The sequence below is a fragment of the Myiozetetes cayanensis genome, unplaced genomic scaffold, assembly GCF_022539395.1.
Source record: "Myiozetetes cayanensis isolate MyiCay16 unplaced genomic scaffold, myiCay2020 scf6-25, whole genome shotgun sequence".
NCBI classification, from domain to species: Eukaryota; Metazoa; Chordata; class Aves; order Passeriformes; family Tyrannidae; genus Myiozetetes; species Myiozetetes cayanensis.
In genome coordinates, this window is record NW_026087853.1 from 6,598,474 (window position 1) to 6,615,999 (window position 17,526).

Below are 17,526 nucleotides of genomic sequence, written 5' to 3' on the forward strand. Positions count from 1 at the left end.
TTCAAAAGCAAGTGAGATTTTTAATTTTTTGCTTGTTTTTGCATTCATAGAATTACTGCAGGAGAGGAGGAAGAAAGAGTTGGTTTTGAAAACTGGGCAGAAATTTGAAGATTAAAATTCTTTGTTCTTCCTCCTCTTTTGCCTGTGTGCCAAAGAAAACACTGTGGCAGTTTAAGGGTGTCACACCTGGGTGGTGCAGGTGTGAAGGACAACTAACTGGAGGACACTGGATCACGGAGGGTCCTCTGTGATGTGAACTGTGTTGGGCAGTGCAGTGGAAGCACTCACCAAACCTGGCTTTCACTTTGGAGACAAAATCCTGGTTTGAATCCCCAGGCTATGAATTCGTAACAGGGCTCTCACCACCAGAGCCCACCTCACCTCTGCAGTGGTATCCGATTGCCTTGGCCCCTGTGCTCTGTCCTGTTTTTAAATCAAAGGGCACTTTAGTTTCTAGGAATGTTAATTCCTTACTTTGCAAGCACAAATATGTGCTCTGGGTGTTTAGAAAGGAGCAGGCCCCAAATTTAGAGCGCCGTTCCTGTGCTTGCAGGCACAGTGTAATCCTGTTAAGTACTCTGGGTTGCTGTGATAGTCCCGGGCTGGCCAGGCTGCCATGCAGGCATCTGCTTCTCTGCCTATTGAGTCAAGTCAGTATCCTCAAAACTGTAATTTACACTGTAATGATGGATTACGCTTGTCACGGTGTACAGAGTTGTGTGTTGTGTGTTTAATAAAAGAAAACAGATTCTAATGCTTATTATTTCTGAAGTCCAATACGTCTGAACTAAAGCTCAGTGCATGCAAGGCAAACTATGCTTTAATTTTACAATTGTCTGATGGGACTTTGCGATTTATTTGTTGTTACTTCCTTAATGATGTTGCAGTCAGAGGCACTGTTTTGCTAAATGTTGTGTAAAAAGTAAATTGTAGCACAGCAGATGTTGGTATTTGGATGGATGTCGGTGCAATGGGGGGACAGCAACAGTCATCTCTGTCAGCTGTCTTCAGGCTCGGCAGGCCTGCTGCGTGGTTACTTTGGTGTGTAAAAACAGCTCGTTTTGCAACTGGGAAGTTTGGCATTACATTTGGCACCGAGCCATGTAGCTGGGTTAACACAAGTGTTTATCCGGTGATTTTCTCAAAATTGGTAACTTGGAGAGAATGTTTATTAAACTTCAGTACAAAGGAAGGGGGAAATGTGGCTGGATCTCTTCTTTCTAAAAGGCATTGATGTTCGTAATTTAAAAAAAAAAATTCCTTTATTTCCCTCGCCTCCCTTGCTTTTTCATCATCACCCTTTTTGCAACTTAGTGTTTACAGTTTCCTTTTTAAAGATTAAGACAGGGAAGCATACCTGATAAAATGGCAAGTGTATAGAATGCCATAACCATATTTCTCTCTGTCCTGTGTGCTGTGATGAATTAGGTGCAAAGAATAGAGGTCTGCAAATGAAGCTGTTGAATTGCCACCACCCCCAATTTGGTAGAAATTCCAACTGCAGCATGGAAAAGAAGCCTGCTGGTATGCGTATCTGCAGAGCAGGTGATATCTGTATGATAAATCAGGGTAAATTTTACCTTTGGGTTAAATACAAGAATCCTTTCAGGCCATAAGGAATTTTTCATAGAACTGCTGTTAATATCGTGTTTCTTCATGGAAATAGCAATTTAGTGAGGAGGGGCAGGAGAATGTGGTAGTTTTGCAAAGCAGCATTTTCAATCAGATTTTGTACTTGAAATTGGAAACCTGTTGATTTAATGTTCATTGGGAAACTTTATCATAATGGAGACATCTAGTTTGGATTAAATTTTTGGAACCATTTTAATCTTGTATTGCCCCCGTGATTAAATAACTAGATGTCTTCATTGCTAAAAAGGCTCCCATTTTTTTTTGGAAAAGGGAAAAAGATTAAACTAGGAAATTTGGATTCTCCAGTGAGGGGAAGAAAATTTGTGTAGAAAAACATTTTCTCAAACCCATGATGGTTACCCAGTAGTGGACTCAGTTAATTTTGTACCTGAACTGCAATTTTATCACCAAATATAATATCAGGACAATAATTTTCATGTGGATTCTCTGTCCTCTTTTATTTCTTATTTTTTAAAGGAGAGGGTGTTATCTGTACCTTCCAATTTCTGAAACCAAGTGTGTCTTTGTTCAGAAGACTGTAATTTGCAAGAGATCTCTCCACAACCAAGGTTCATTTGGTGTGCTGTGCATAAATGAAAATTGCAAGTGTGCAGTGACTGCTTTTTGGAAACATTTTTGTCTCTTAGCTTGACACTACTGTAATGCTGATGTTGAAAAGGTTTTCTCACAGAGGTTGGGGAAATTAACGCACAAAAGCATTAATTTGGGAATAATCTAAACCTTACAGCTTCCCCAGACCGGAGGGTGGGCTCAGTCTTTGAGACCAGTGTGACCTTCAGAAGATTTCGCTGTGAGTGTTGGCTGTGCCTGTGAAGGAGCAGGGTCAGTGCAGTGGCACTGTGAGGTCGTGACCAGAGCTCCACATCAGCTCTGATGTGTCTGTGTGTATCTGAAGGATGTAGTTTTGCTATTTAAACCTGCTGGATTTGGCCAAGTTTCAAGAACAAGGTTCTGAGAGAGGAGCAATACTCTCCCCATGGGCTGGGCACAGCCTGTACTTCCAGCAGCAACAGGACTGGGGGTGGTGATGGCAACTGGCACAGCTGGCATGGCCTCGGGTGGGAGGTCAGGCTGCCACCTCTCCCTGCCCTGCCTGTGCTCTCAGTCCATCAGAGACCCAGCTTGTCCCTTCGTCAGCACTGTCCTCTGATGCAGCAGACTCCAGCCAGAATTGTGGTAGCCACATCTTGGCTCATGTCAGGCACACTCTACCCCCTCCCCAAGGGGCCTCTGTCCTCCCCCTTTCTCATCCTGTTCCCCTCCCACCTTGCTGTGTTTGCAGGGTGGCACTTGCTTGGCTTGACCCCTGGAGTGGCAGAGGAGCCCCCAGCAGCTGCTGCCTGAGCTGGAAGCATCAGATCAGGGAGCAGTGGCAGGAAATGCTGTAAGCAGAGCGTGTGCTGAGCATCAAGCAGAGTTTTTATGCAGGGTTTTCTGTACGTGTGCCTGTGCCTTCCTTTCCAGAAGTCCCTGAGGCACAAGCGTGGCCCCAGATGACCTTCAAGAATGTTACCCCAGGTGACCTGTAGGTTTTCTTCTCTCTCCTTTTTTTTTTTTATTTTTAATTATTTTATAAACAAGACAAAGCAAAAATCATCGTATGAATTTAAAGCTTTATTTATGGTTTTCTGGCGTTCTCAGACTTAAAGTGTGGGAATCTGACTCTTCTGGACAGCTGCCGTGGTTGCTGCAAGTGCTACACCTGACGGGAAGCTGTAACCCGGTTAGGCAAGGGTTGTGTTTTGTGTTTGTTTTGCTTGTGTTCTTTGGGGACATCCTCGTCACAGTGGGAAGAGAACTGCAGAGCGTGGACTGTGCTCAGTTATGGGATGGGGCTTTTAGGATTCCAGTGGAGGAGGGGATGTGTGGTGAGGAACAGTCCTGTGGTGTGCTGTGCTTGGAAATCCAGGTGTGGAGGAAAGGTGGGGCTGACACAGTAGTCCCTGACCTCAGAAAATCCAGTGGGGCAAGTGCCAGGTTTGATGCCCACAGAAACTGGTGTGAGTTTAGGACAGGCTGTGGGTAGGGGGTGCTGTTTGTTTTTCTCCTGGTAATAGGATCAGTTTGAATAGAGGAGGTTGTTTTGGGAAGACATGGCAAAAATTACAAAACTATGGGGCACTGCAGGCTGGAAAGTGTAATTCAAGCTCCCATCTTCCTGTGTCCATCTGCTTCTCACTTCTGTGTGGTGTATACCTTTCATTTTTTATGCTATTTTTAAAATGAGAAGTGACTTTAGTGTACCAAGATGCTGTTGGCAACATGAAAATTAATTCATGGTAGCAGTGTCAAGGTAGGTGGGTTTTTATTGTATCTTTTTTCAAGTTGGTCTGTATTTCATTCCTCCTTGTGTAAGAAACAGATTTTCATGTGACTTACTGAAATGCATCTTTCCTGGAGCTTGGAGTTGTTAGGAAGAAGCATAATGAGCACAATATTATAGATGACTTCAGGGTTTAAAAAATCGTTGTGATTATATGTACACATTTTTAGTCCTGTTGTAGTCATGTTGCAATGTGACAGGGCTAAATTGTGGTACCACTGAAATCCAGCAGGAATTTTGCTGTTTGATTATATCGAGACTCAACATTTTTACTATCTGTTATAAAAATAAATGAATTTCAGCAGTGAGTCTGGCTGGGCTTGTGGCCCTGTTCAGGCAGCAGTGTGGATTGTGCTCTCCTTTATGGTGACGACTCACCTCAGTCCAAGGCACAGAAATCCTTGGCAAAGTTTCTTATGCTTGTGTTACTCAGCGGAGCTTAGCACCAGAGCTGCGGTGGCTCTTTGCTCTCATGTTACTCAGAGGTGAAGTTGCTTTAATAAATTCTCAGTAGGCAGTTAAGTTACTTTGCAAAATTCCTCTGAAGTGAGGCAGCACTCCTGTTATCTGGAGGAGGTTTTCATTGCTGAGTTTGGGGTAGTGACTCAGTAAAAGTTATCTGTGGAATACTAAATTTGGAGGCGTAACCAGGAGGTTGCCATGATAACAAATATTAGAACTTCTTTCTGGGAAGTGCTTGTAATTTTTCCATTGATGGCCATTAAATGGCTCAAGATAAATGAAACTTTTTATTAGAACTAACATGGTCTCCATGTGCTCCTCCAGGGTTTTGCAGACTTTCTAGTGATGAAATGAAGAAGGGAAATGCAAATTAGCCCCAGCCATATGAAGACAACACCCCTTTTTTAATGTTACTTCTTATTTTTGCCATTGAAATGTTTGCTTAACTTAGCTTTCATGCATCTTTCTATGAAATATTTACCCAGTAACTGTTTGTGTAAACATGTTTAAAATTCTGCATTGATTTTTTTTCTTGGCACTTTTAAGAAATTTCCTGATGCACAGCATGATCACACAATTACTGGTAGAGCTTTTATTGTAAGTGGCCTAAAACAATTCTGTATTTATGTTGAAAATTAGGACTCAAACCCAGAAGCTAAAGGATAACAATATGATGTATTAATTTCTTACTCTCCATAAATTGCTTATTTATTAAAGTCCATGTTCTGCAGCTTAGTTTTTACAAAGACAGCCTTTTTTTCGTTTTAAAACTGCCTCTGAAGTTGGTCCATATATTCTGTTTTAGAAAAGCTGCTGTTTCCATAAATCTCTCCTAATGTCCTTTAGTCTTTTTTTTTTTTTTTTTCCCAATCCTTTACAATTCCCTGAGGTTTTGATTCGCTTTGTGAATGACACAATGATCTGGTAATGGGAGCCTAGAAGAGCGAACCAGGGACTCGACAGTCCTTGCTGCTGCGGATGTTTTCTTCATGCCTGTGTCCTGCTTTTTCCCTCCCCTGCTGTTCCTTTCTCATGTGCACACACACCCCCAAGCTACCAGCTCACCTCTCAGTCTCACCACCTTTGGGATTTTGATGGGGAGCCTCTGCTGAGTACTTTCCAGGTTTAACGTTCTCAAAGCAAATAAATGCATCATAAAAATCACTCTTGCCCGAGTCTTTGACTTGTCTAATCTTTTTCTAATGGGGCAGAGTGGGGGGGAGAGACCTAAAATAATTTTTAATCAATTAATGATGCTTTTCCTGAACATCCTCTATGTTTAGGCAGCTTGAGGAATACAAGTTAAAACTGTGATTTCAGTCTTACTTTGTTTAATCTCTGGAAGAGCTTTGGTTTGTGTGTGTTTCTTTGCTTTGTCCCCTCTGACACTCTCTGTCAGTCTCTAGACAGGATTTACTGAAGAATAAAACTAGGTTTGTGATATTCAAATCAGGCATGTGTTCAGATAAGCACAAGAGTCATGGCTAAGGATTCTTAGGCAAAGAGGTTAAAATAATTGAATCAGGTTTTAGATGCTGTCTAGAAAAGCCCATCCTTGTTCAAATACACCGGGGTGTGGCGTGTTTGGTGGTTTTGGTTTGGTTTTTGTTTTTCTTTGTATTTGTAGTAGACATAAATTCTTTGGAGGATTAAGTCACACTCTTTTTATAAACACATGTGGTGTATTTAGGAGCCTGATTTTCAGAAATACTGATTGTATTAACTTCAGATTGAGCTTGAGGAATAGTTGTAGCTACCTCCCTCCTCTAAGGGAAGATATTTAAGAAGTTGAAGAGGCTTATTAGCTTAAGTGCCTTGTTAGCTGCCTGTGTTATTTTCCATCATAGTGTCAAGGTAAAAATTACTTGGGGAGAAATAATTGTTCTAAGCATGCTTAATTCAGTTCAGTGAATCTGACACCTCCTCTGTCATTTTTATTTATTTATAAAAATGAGAGAGAGCTGGGCACCTGTCAAAAGCGGAGAAATACATGATGGTGCTTTCTGCTACAGGAGTGTTTTATTTTAGTAAAATGCTGTAGCTGCTTGCAAGCTTGTTACAGAAAAGATTCCTCTAATTGTGTTGGACACCTCATGGTAGTTTTAAGTCCTTTCCCTCACACCATGAGGTAGTGGAGATGCAATTCACTCTGAGATTACTTTCAGTATAGCTTAAGGAATCACTTTATATTTTCTTGTAATTTATGTAGCTATCCTTAAAACTGCTGGTTTTAATGAAATTTCATTTACATCTTCTCCCACTGGAGACAGCTGTAGGTTAGGACTAGCCTGACTAAGCTGTGCCAAAGGTAGGAGTAAGGAGTTTTTTACATGCTGATTAATTCTCTTTTGCTCCTTTGGGAATATCTGGTATTGCTTAAATTGATTGCTGTAAGCAATATGGCAACATTTTTGACCTTCTAAACTGAAATTCAGCAAAAAACCCAAACAAGAAAGAAGATAAACCTCCATGTTTCAGTTTTACATAACCAGACAGTTGAAGTACAGTGGTAAAAAATACAGAGGTGTTCTGCAGTGGTGGTGTTGGCTGGGGATCTCAAACCCTTTGGCAGAGATGGAATCGGAGAATGTGGTGGTTGTCCATACACTGCACAGAGAAAGTATTGGGTGAGAATCTGTTTTTCTTTCTCCATAATCTGACTTCTGATCTCTCCCATGGCCAGCTTTGTGAATCAGAGAACCCGTTCCTTGCCTTCCTTAGGTGTTTCCCACCTGCACTGTTGTGTAACTGAAGACAGGGGCAGCTTCCAATGTGCTTGTTTTTCTACACAGCTTTGTGGGAAGCACTAAGCCAAGGCTGTTTGCTGCTTTCTGAAGTTAATTTACAGATGTGGGGTGCCAGGTGACCAGGAGTTATCCTCGCGGGGCTCCCTTTGTCGCTCGAAGGCCAGACGGCTCAGCCATCCGTCCCCCTTCGCCCCACCTCCAGCTCCCCTCTCCCTCCCTTCCTCCCTCCCTCCCTCCCCATATTCCCCCAAGATATGATAATGAAGCAGGTGCCCTGTGTTGCAGCTCTCTGCGAGCGTGAGAAACGGCAGTAGGTTTAGAAAAGCAGAAACCAGGGAGGAGGAGGCATTTCTTCTGAACCTGTTGGCGGTCACGTCAGTCAGGGCCGTGTGGGCTGCCGGCACGCCGTGCGGCCGTCCAGCTGCCCGTGGGACACAAAAGTGGGGAGTGGATTTGTTGTGCCCCAAATGAGCCCGTTGTGACCGTGGGACCCCACGTCAGGGCTGTGCCAGGCACGGAGTGGATGAACTCTTCAACCTTGGCCTGGTGCAGATGAGCCGAGCTCTGGAGCGTTGGACTGGTGTGGTGGCCGTGGGCTGTGGGTGACCTCCCCACGGGGCAGCAGCCCCAGCAGCAGGCCTGGCCACCTCATTGAGATTCCAGGCACAGGCAGTGCCTCCGCAGCTGTACACTGGAGGCGGCGGCCGAGGAGGCATCCAGAGAGGGGCCCAAAAAAATCATCAAAGAACCGGCCCCTTCACTGCGCCTCTGAATAGGCAGACAAACCAGAGGTCCTTCTCTTTCTCTCCACCAGTGTGTTGGGAAAGACATTAGCATAACCTCTTTTTTTTTTCCCTTTCTTTTTTTCTTTCCCTCAAGCTACCGAAAACCTGGCACCGTGTTTAAATATCTTGTTCTGACAGTTTGTTGAGGGGAGCGAGGAGCGGTGCACCAGCCTCGTGGGTGTCTGTGCAGTTATTTCTATAAAAAAAGGAACATATTTGAGCTGCGAGTTTTCATTCGGGTCACCCTAGACTTAATTGTTTGGTGTCAGGTTGTTAAGTTCCAGAATTAGCTCCCTGGCTTGGAAAGGGCTTGCTTCCGAGTGCTTTAGAAATGCAAAGGCAGGTTTTCAAGCCGGCTTTCTTTTTCCAAATCTGTTTTGATTTCAGCTGGTTTTGAAGCGAGCGGACACTTACCCCATTTACTCAAGCAGCAAAAACTAACTGTAAATCCCTGTCCCACTCTCCAGCACACACGAGATGGCAGCTCCTGAAAGCTTCGCGTCTTTAAGGAAACTGGCATCTGTTTTGCCGAGACCTTATTAGGCCGACAGGATGCAGACCACTTCTCGGGGCCATTGAGGCTCAGGAATGAGTCATTCCGCCTTTGACTGGTGGCACATTAGCGCTGCGATTGGCATAACTTTCGTGTTCCCTCGGACAGGAACTGGGGCTGTACAATCAGGGAGTGTCGTTACATCATCGGAGCGTGTGGGAATGTAGAGAAGGCTTGCATAACGCAAAAGCTCTGATTTTTTTTTTTTTTTTGAGTGTTAACCTTAATTGCAATTAAAGGTGATACTTCTGATGCTCAGAACAGAAAGTTTAATGCACTATTTATCCATAGATTTGTGGTAGCCACTTGAGTGCATTTCGTGTAACTGAGACCTTGTTTTCAGTCAGTGCTCCTGGGCTTGTTACTTGGTTACTTTGGGCCATAAGAAAGTTAATAGTTGGTTCGGTGCTTTTTGTAAATATCAAGGGTATCATTGGATGCTGACTTGGTTAACCTAATGATTTTCTTTTTCAAACCATTGGTATGTATGAGTTGATTAAAAAAAAATAGCAGAGGCTTCTTAAATATAGTCTGTTCTGAATTAAAGGGTGTGGTGTTGGCTTTGAATAAGCTTGATGCAGCAACAAGCATGCAGCAGTTGGTAAATAAAGATGGATTTTCTTTTGTTCTGCTGGTGCTTGCTGCTCATTATTCTCCACTTACCCCGTGAGCTTCCCAGGGAGTGGCAGCTGTTTCTGATGTTAGACACTCTATCAGTGGTAGACAGCTCCAGATTCGGTGAGATACTGTTGTGGGGAGGAGAGGAAAATAACCTAACCCTGCATTATTGTAAATCCTCAGTAGAATTAACTTTTCATGAACCAAAGGAGTTTTGTGTTTAACTTTTTCTGAAATATTCAGGCATAAGCGTGCTTTGCAGTGTGCATTACAGCGAAAAAGCTTTTCTGGCATGAGATGGATTTACATTCTAAGTGTGTGTTAAGTATTTTAATGTGCAGTGTGTGGGGGCAGACACAAGGCAATAAAGGGAAATCGGTCTATAACAATCTTTGTGTATGTTTCCAGATATATACAGTTTGGGAATCTTTGCAATTTGGAAATTGCTTGGAGTAAACAGAATGGTACATAAAGATTTTAAATAATAAAGCTAGCAAGCTACAGAGGACTCTATTTGGTTCCAGGATTTTATATGTAGGATTTGTAACCCATGCTTTTGCTTTCCTGTCTCTGCAGTGTTAGCATTCTGTTACTGAAAACAAAGAAGGCTCTGCCAGGGCATTACACAAGCAATGAATCACAGAGGAAAAAATGTTTTGCTTTGTAAATTGTTCACTTTTCCATGGTGGATCTTTTTTTTTTTTTTTTTTTTTAGTGTTGTCTGATAGAATTTGCCACACATGCTTGCATTTACTGTACTCGGTACAATTCTTTCTAGTGTGGCTACATAACTGCTAATATTAGTGACTTCAAGTAACTTCTTGCTTGTGATTCTTAAAAACAAAACCGCAACAGGAACAAAAAACACAGGGCACAAATTGAAACAGCCCAGTTCACTCCTCAGGCATGACAGCTTGCTGAGTATATCGGAGGAAGGAAAAGGTGTTGATGTTTTTCAGACAGCTTTGTCCCAGCAGTTCCACATAATTATTTTTTGTCTGTATTGATAAACAACTTTTCTGCCTGAAGTAGTCAGTTTTGCTGTCACGATTGACATGCTCCTCATGGGTTGTAGGCCATTTAATAGTGTTTTGGCTAATCATAAAAATACAAAGTTGTTTCCGAAGAATATGCACTTTGTACATTTTTTGTTTTAACGTCTGTGTTGGTGAATCTGCGTGTCCAAACTTCTCTAGAGGAACTATCGCTTGCTCAGGTTTGAATGTAAGATTATACTTCGAGATTATCTATTTGGGAAGTCACACACCAGGCGGTGTCTTGCCACTTTGCTGCAAGATGCAGAAGTACAGTCTCAGTGTGTTATATAATAAAATTTTATACCACAGATGCTGGACTGTGCCTCATACTGTCCTTGGCAAGAACAATAACCAATAATATGTAGGCTACCATATTACAGGATTCATTAAGCTCCAGACATGTGGAAAAGAAGTTTAAATAAAATCATGTTATCTATTTGCAAATTGAAAAGGTGGTTCAGGAAGTAGAACCAGCTAAAGCAATGGTTAAGGGAAGATCCAAGTAGAACGATCCTTGCAAAAAGCCTGGCAGTAATGAAATCCTTGATTTTTCACAGAGAAAGAGTGAGTGTGGAGGAGGATGCTATATATGTATGGAGTGCACCATTTTAAAGACTGTGTGATTAATCCTGTTAGATGATGTGTTTCTAACAGAGAAACAGATCGGTGGGATAAAGCTGTAAGGAAGTATGAGAGCCAAACATAAGCATCTAATCTAAGAGGAAGAGTCTCCTGTGACAGTACAGTGTAATTTTGTGTAAAATTATGCATACTTCACTGAAAATATCCAGATAATAATTTCAGAACCTGCAAAAAATAAATGTCCCCTCTGTAAATGCCAATAGGGAAGATGTGCAGCATAAATTAGGGAGTAAGGGAAGTGGAAACTCTGTCTTGCCTCTGTTCAGATATTTTATGTCCCATCAAATCTGTATTTAGTCTAAAGTGCAGGTATGATAAGGGGTATGTGGTGGTTCCTAGGTCTTCTGAGTGTGCTTTATGCAAGGGAAGAAAATACCAACGAGTCAGGTATGTAACAGTGTGTTCCAAAATCGTGATAGTCTGGGCAGCCACTTCCCTGACCTGCTTACTTGGCAGACCTGTAGTCAAGAGCAGTGTGCCACGGATCTTCTTGTCCCTGTCGTCACATCTGCGGTGTAATAGTAATGAGATTGAAGTAATCTCACTGATCTGGGCTGAGTTGGACTGATAATTTAAATGTGGAAGGCTTCATAATCTCCTACTGATCCCAGAAAGTTTTCAGCGTTTAATTAAGGTCAGAATTAAAAAGATGATGACAACAAAACCTGCTACATTTACCTCCTTGTTTATAAATGTTAAACCATGACAGCTGTAGGTGAGTTCTAAAATTCCTGGAGCAGTGATGACCCTTTTGTAAACCCCTTATAGGTTAGTGTAAGACTTACAGCAGTAACAGATGTCTCTAAAAGAAACACTGAGAAGGTTTGTGCCCCTTCCTTTTCCTCTCCTCTTTCTTGCCCTGTTCATATCTGTTTCCTTAGTGCAAGTGGATGTTTTCTGCAGATGTGGCCACTGCAAAGGTAGCTCTGCGCAAACTCTCTCCAACAGTTCAGTAACTCTTAGTTTTTTTTGCTTCAGATAGAAAATGAAAAGCCCACCAAGGACTAAACAGGTGAAAGCAGCTGGTGGGGGTGTGCGCGCCCGTGGCCGGGTGGTGTGGGCGTCGGGGCTGCTTCTGCTTCTGTGTGCAGGAGGGAACAGGATGGACGTGAACAGAGAAGTGACACAGCTGGTGCCCAAAGCAGGGTGAAACTGCACTGTAGACGGAGAGGAGGACTGTAGGGAGAGAAAGGAGACAAAGCAGCTGCAAGGGTGTTCCTGGGGCAGGGTGCACTTTGCTGGGAGAGAAATTACTGGCAGAGGAAAGCTGAGCAGCAGGAAAAGAGGGTGTGAGTGGAGCCAGGGAGAATAGGAGAGCAGCAGAAGGTTGCCAGAGCCAATAAGTCTGGTGAGCCTGCTCCTCTCACTGTTCTGGGTGGTTGTTTGAAGAGCTTGCCAGCAGATGAACCTGTGGGCAGTGGGCACCAGGCACTGCCGGGCAGCACCGTGGGGTGCACAGGCTGGAAATGGAGCTTGGCTCCTACTGTGCTCCCTCATCGTCTCCCTGGTGTTGAACAAACAAGTGAGAAACCATACTCAGGAGAGGAGGGATATCTGATGCCCAGCTGTGGGTGCTTTGTAGTGACCATTTGTTTTTAATTTTTTTTTTTTAATCAGTTGTTGGGGTGAGCAGAGTTGGAAAAGTGTTGCCAATACTGTGATTTGAATAACATCTTGAGGAGGTTTTTGTGACTCAGTTGAATAGAAACACTACTCCAAGACCTTGTAGGACCTAGAGGGGCATCTTGGCACCATGAAAAGCTATTTGAGGTTCTTGAGAAACTGCCTGAGATCTCGATCTGGTCAATAAACAAAAAGCTGAGGAATATTGACAGTCATCCAGAAGAGCCACAGGTGGAACCTCTCTCTTCCTTACCTGAAGACCAGTATCTTATGCATAAATCCCATAAATAACGGAGGGTGTTTTTTTTTATTTATTCTTTTCTTTTTATTCTGCTGCTGGACATTTGGAATGTGACTATAACACAGTCACGCAGCTGTCACCTGTGCAGGTTACTCAGATGAGCAGTAGCATGATGTGAGCAAGGGGTATTTTCTCTGACAAAGAAAGGTGGCGTATCTTTCAGAATAGATGTTTGTTTTCTTCTTTGTGGTGACTATACATCATCCAGTGTTTTCCCCTTCATATTGTGATATATCATCTCGTGTTTCACGCTTGAGATATTGTGAGAGGAGTGAGTGATGTTATGTAACATAAGCAGAGAATTATCTTCTTATGGTCTAAAAGTGACTGTTAGTTTGATAAAGCAGTTGACTAATTAGTAAATTACCCATTGTTGTTTAAAATACTTGCGCTGCAAAATGTAAATGAAAAAAATTTCTCCACTTGTCAGTATGAAAAATGACAATAGCAAAAATAATACATAGGACATCTGCTCTGATTTTTTTTAAATTTAAAATGCATTTAAGGCAGATGTTGCAGAATTTGAATGGAAATCGGAGTAGATGGAAAAACAAAACATAGCTGTTTACCTTCTATGAAGTCCCATTTTTATGGTTAACATTGCTAGCAGTATCTGACTCAGTGCCTGTATTTTTCCACTGTTTGTATCAGACTGAACTGAACGTTCTTAAAACTGCTGCTGTCAGGATGACATGTAGTTTCAGTATTAACAAAAAAAATTATTGGTGAGTCAGTATTTTGGGGGTTTTTCTGATGTTCTCACCCTTTACCCATCCTGTCTCTCCAGGAGAGTACATCAAAACATGGAGGCCGCGGTATTTTCTCCTAAAGAACGATGGCACGTTCATCGGCTACAAGGAGCGACCGCAGGATGTCGACCAGCGGGAATCACCTCTAAATAACTTCTCAGTAGCTCGTAAGTGTTTTTACCTGCTCCCTTATCCGGTTTGGGGGTCGATGTCTTTTTGTAGTCATAGCTGGTACGCTGCATCTGTAACATTCAGATCTGCCCAGAGTGATTTATCTAAACACTACAGGCGTATTTGCTTTTGTTTGTTTGTTTTCTACTAATTTACCATTTCTAGTTATTGAATAAAATCAGTCTGTCTGTTAATATTTTGTATGTATGTTATTCAACAAGTTGCTTTAAAGTGGAAATTAATCCAGGCACGTGTCCCAGTACTTGGCAGGTAGGCACAACTGAAGCATTTCAGCCACTGTTCTACCACCAGGTCTGGATTCCAGTGGCGTTGACGCAGGTCAAAGCTATTTAATTGTTAGCACGAGAGAGTGCAGAATGAGCACTGGTTTTAATGAAACACGCTTGATTTTTCTTAATTTTGAACACAAAACCATGTTTCTTCTATTAAAGCCAATAAGAGTTTGGAAATAATAACATCTAACCTCTGCACTCTCTCCTATGCAAACATTTCCGACTTTGCTCAGGTGCTGCAGCACAGGATGTGATAGAAGACTCTGAAGATAATTTCCTTCTCTTGCTCATGTTTTTAACCTTTCACTGTATACTTCCAGCTTTTATTTTCTCCTGTTCTTAATCTTTCCTGTCTCATGATCTGCCTGTGTCTCGTTCCACCACTTAAAAATAGATCATTGTGGCACCTGTTATTAACAACGATCTGTTCCATGTTCCTGGTTACTAGTGGGAGCAAAGCTCTGCAGAGAAAAGGGCTTAGGGGCTTTCCCTCTGCATTATAGGATAGCTTCAAATACATCAGATTCATTTTTATAGTCGATCATTAAGCAGATTTTTTTGGAACACCCTGGTCCTAGGAGGGCTGGGCAGCACTAGGAATTAATGCAAATGTTTGTTATTTTTCCTCCAGTAGCAGCATATACCTGTTCTGACTGATGATGGGAATAAACAGTGGACATGCTGTTGCCTGGTGCCTCTGTGCAGGATGCCAAGAGTGCTTTGGGGCTTTTTGCCTCGTTTTAAAGAGAGAATTGTCATAGTGTTTTCATTTCAGTAATGACACGGTACTTTCCTCTTTAGACTGGTATCTTCTTACAGATCAAGAAGGTAAAGAAAAGCAGCAGAAAGCCATTAATTAATGAATTAATTCAGTACTTGGTCTATAGCCAGAGGCTTTTAACTTCTGCAGGACACTTCCATCCTCTTGCTGCTAACTGCATTACTTGGGCAGCTCAGTGCTAAGGAGTAAAAATGTGTCCATTGCCTTCTCTTTGTTCAAGTTGCCTTCAAAACTAGTTAACTTAAATAGGTTTTCACAACAGGAATATAGTGCTTTTTCTGGCAGATTGAGCCCATCAGTCTCAGCATTTATAGATAAACAGGTTTGTTACCATGGCATCTGAGCATGGTTGGAGAAGATGCGGCACGTGCCTGTGGATAACGTGTAGCCCCTCCAAGAGGCATTGCAGGCTGGGTGGCGGGTGGGAGGATGTTCCTGGAGTGGCTCTTACCTGGTGAACCTACTGGCAGATTGGGAAGGTCTTGATGATTGGAGTGTGGCCTCCTTGCTAGAAGTCATTTTCGTGGATTTGGGCTCACAGAAGCAGCTGTTTCCCCACCAGGATTTAATTCCCCGTGTAGGAAGTAGCACGTGGTGCTTCCAGCACCTGATGTGCTGTTCCCTTCTGGATGCCTTCCACACTTGTATTGCTTGAATGTGTTTTGCACCATAAGCTTTCCCTTTGAACCTGCGTGCCTGATACATTCATTTGGGTTAATTTGTCGAGTTAATGTGAGAGAACTTGAGCTGTCTCCAGAGGAAGGCTCGGGCCAAAGCACAGGCCTATAGAAGCCTCCTACTAGTGAATGGTGGGAGAAATATAGCTGAAATATTTTGTAAAAATTAATCCTTCTGTTTTCTTTTCTTCCAAGAGACCATAATAGCCCTGAGTTTTTTTCTTAATTAGTGAATTAGATTTTTTTTTTTTTTTAATGAGATGGCAGGCTGTCTCTGTCAGTCTGTTCTTTGGAAGTGGTCCCATGTCTCTGATTAAAATCTTTACCCTCTTCTGCTGTAATATAATGTAGGCATTTTTATCTTTGCAAGTAAAAGGAGTTTTTTCATGAGTAGGTGACTCTTCTTACTTGTAGTGTAAAATTCACATTGAGTGATTTTGGCAGTCCAAGAGAGGTAGAAAATACTCAATTCATGAGAAAAGAGTGATAGAAGATACCAGTTACTTGTCTTTTTCCTTAACAGATATGAAGAAAGTATTAGCAATAAATAGAGTGTGCTCTCCATGTGTTTGGCAGTCTCTTCTTTCTCCTACACTGGCCTTTTCCTTTCAGTCTGTGAGGGTTTTGATAGTACCTTTTTGAAAACTTGTTTCTAAACCTCTCTAGGTAGAGAGAAACTCACTGTTTATTTAATTTAAATAACTTTTTCTCCAGCTAATTTTCCATTTTAAATAGCCATATATTTATGTTTGTAATTTAATGCTGTGTTTAAGAAGTTTATTTTTTTTGGAATTAACCTACCAGTGATTTATTTAAAAAAAAAACAACAACAACCAAAAATCAACAACAAACAAACAACAAGCAAACCCCAAAAAACCAAAGCAGAACTTCTGAATGATGGTGCCAGAGCGTTTAACTGAGATTTGAGTCTTATTTGCATTTGTGTTGTGTACTTCACCACTAATAAGATAGAAGGAATAAAAAAACCTTAACCTGAAAGTTCTGCTCCAGAGCCCCTGCAGATGAATGACCAATAGAGCCCGTGTTGTAAATCTGTGAGATAAGTAGCCTTCATACCGATTGTAATCTCGGATTATCATGTGTGTCTCCCTATTAGGTTATAAGCCGTTAAAACCATATAGCTGAGAAAAGCAGTATATTGTGAAAAACCACATGGAGAGAGAGGCTGTTCCTGTTAGAAAGGGATTATTTCTCCCGGCTGTCAAAAAGGAGGGTGGACTGTGGTGGTTTTGTTGTACAGCTGAAAACATAATTGCTCAACAATACGAGAGCTCCTTTTGGGGCAGGACTGTGTGTCTGCAGTCAAGCATTTATCAGAGGGCATGGGATGGCCAGCTTAGGGTCTGGATTTTTTGTCTGCTGTTACTAAGGGCCACCTTAGTGCAGGTCTGTAACTTGGTGCTCCTGGCTTTTGCCATGCTGAGCTGTTTTGAGGTGAATCTATCGAGTGGTGCTAGCAGAAAACAAGAACTTCAACACAACATTCCTGTTTACCTTTCCAGAGTTTTATTTCTTCATCATCCTTCTTTCCTCGTTTACCTTTCTTCTTTTTTCTTTTTTTTCTTTTTTCTTTTTCTCCATACCCTTCCTTAAAGAAACCAAATCAGGAATGGAAGGCTTCTTCCTTTACATTATCATTTCAAGTGTGATGTCATTATATAGGGAGCAGAGTTTGACACTTTCATCGAAAGTAATCTGCCTTTTAGCTTAAGTGCTGGGAAAGCAAATATTGTGACATTTTAGAAAGTCACCAGGATAATACTAAGTGTCTTTCAAATACAAAATGGTAATTTACATTTGAATGCCTTGGTGTCTATTCCTGTTAGGAACAATTTCTCTGTCCTACTTACTTTAAAAGACCAAACGCCAGGAAAGAATCAAGAGGTTCTTTAGAGCAATTTAAATCATTTTTAACAGGCTGCTGTTTATAGTACTTACTTTGTTGCAAATGGGGAATACTTACATTTGCCTGTTTGACAGGAAAAACTGTCTTCCAAGCGGGTGAGCGACCTTCGGCCTGTATTTGAAATGTGAATGTTTTAAGCAGAACCCCCAAACAGGCCATAAATCAGACCTAGTATTACACATCA

At 41.9% G+C, this 17,526-nt stretch overlaps 1 protein-coding gene across 5 annotated transcripts in view; it reads left to right on the forward strand.

The window, feature by feature from the left end:
* AKT1 (AKT serine/threonine kinase 1) overlaps positions 1-17,526 on the forward strand; it is a 74,766-nt gene that overhangs the window by 25,770 nt on the left and 31,470 nt on the right. For all 5 annotated transcript variants that reach the window (XM_050336867.1, XM_050336863.1, XM_050336865.1 and 2 more), the window contains exon 3: positions 13,532-13,660. In XM_050336867.1, the coding sequence (XP_050192824.1) occupies positions 13,532-13,660 (129 nt within the window). The remainder of the gene's footprint in view (positions 1-13,531; positions 13,661-17,526) is intronic.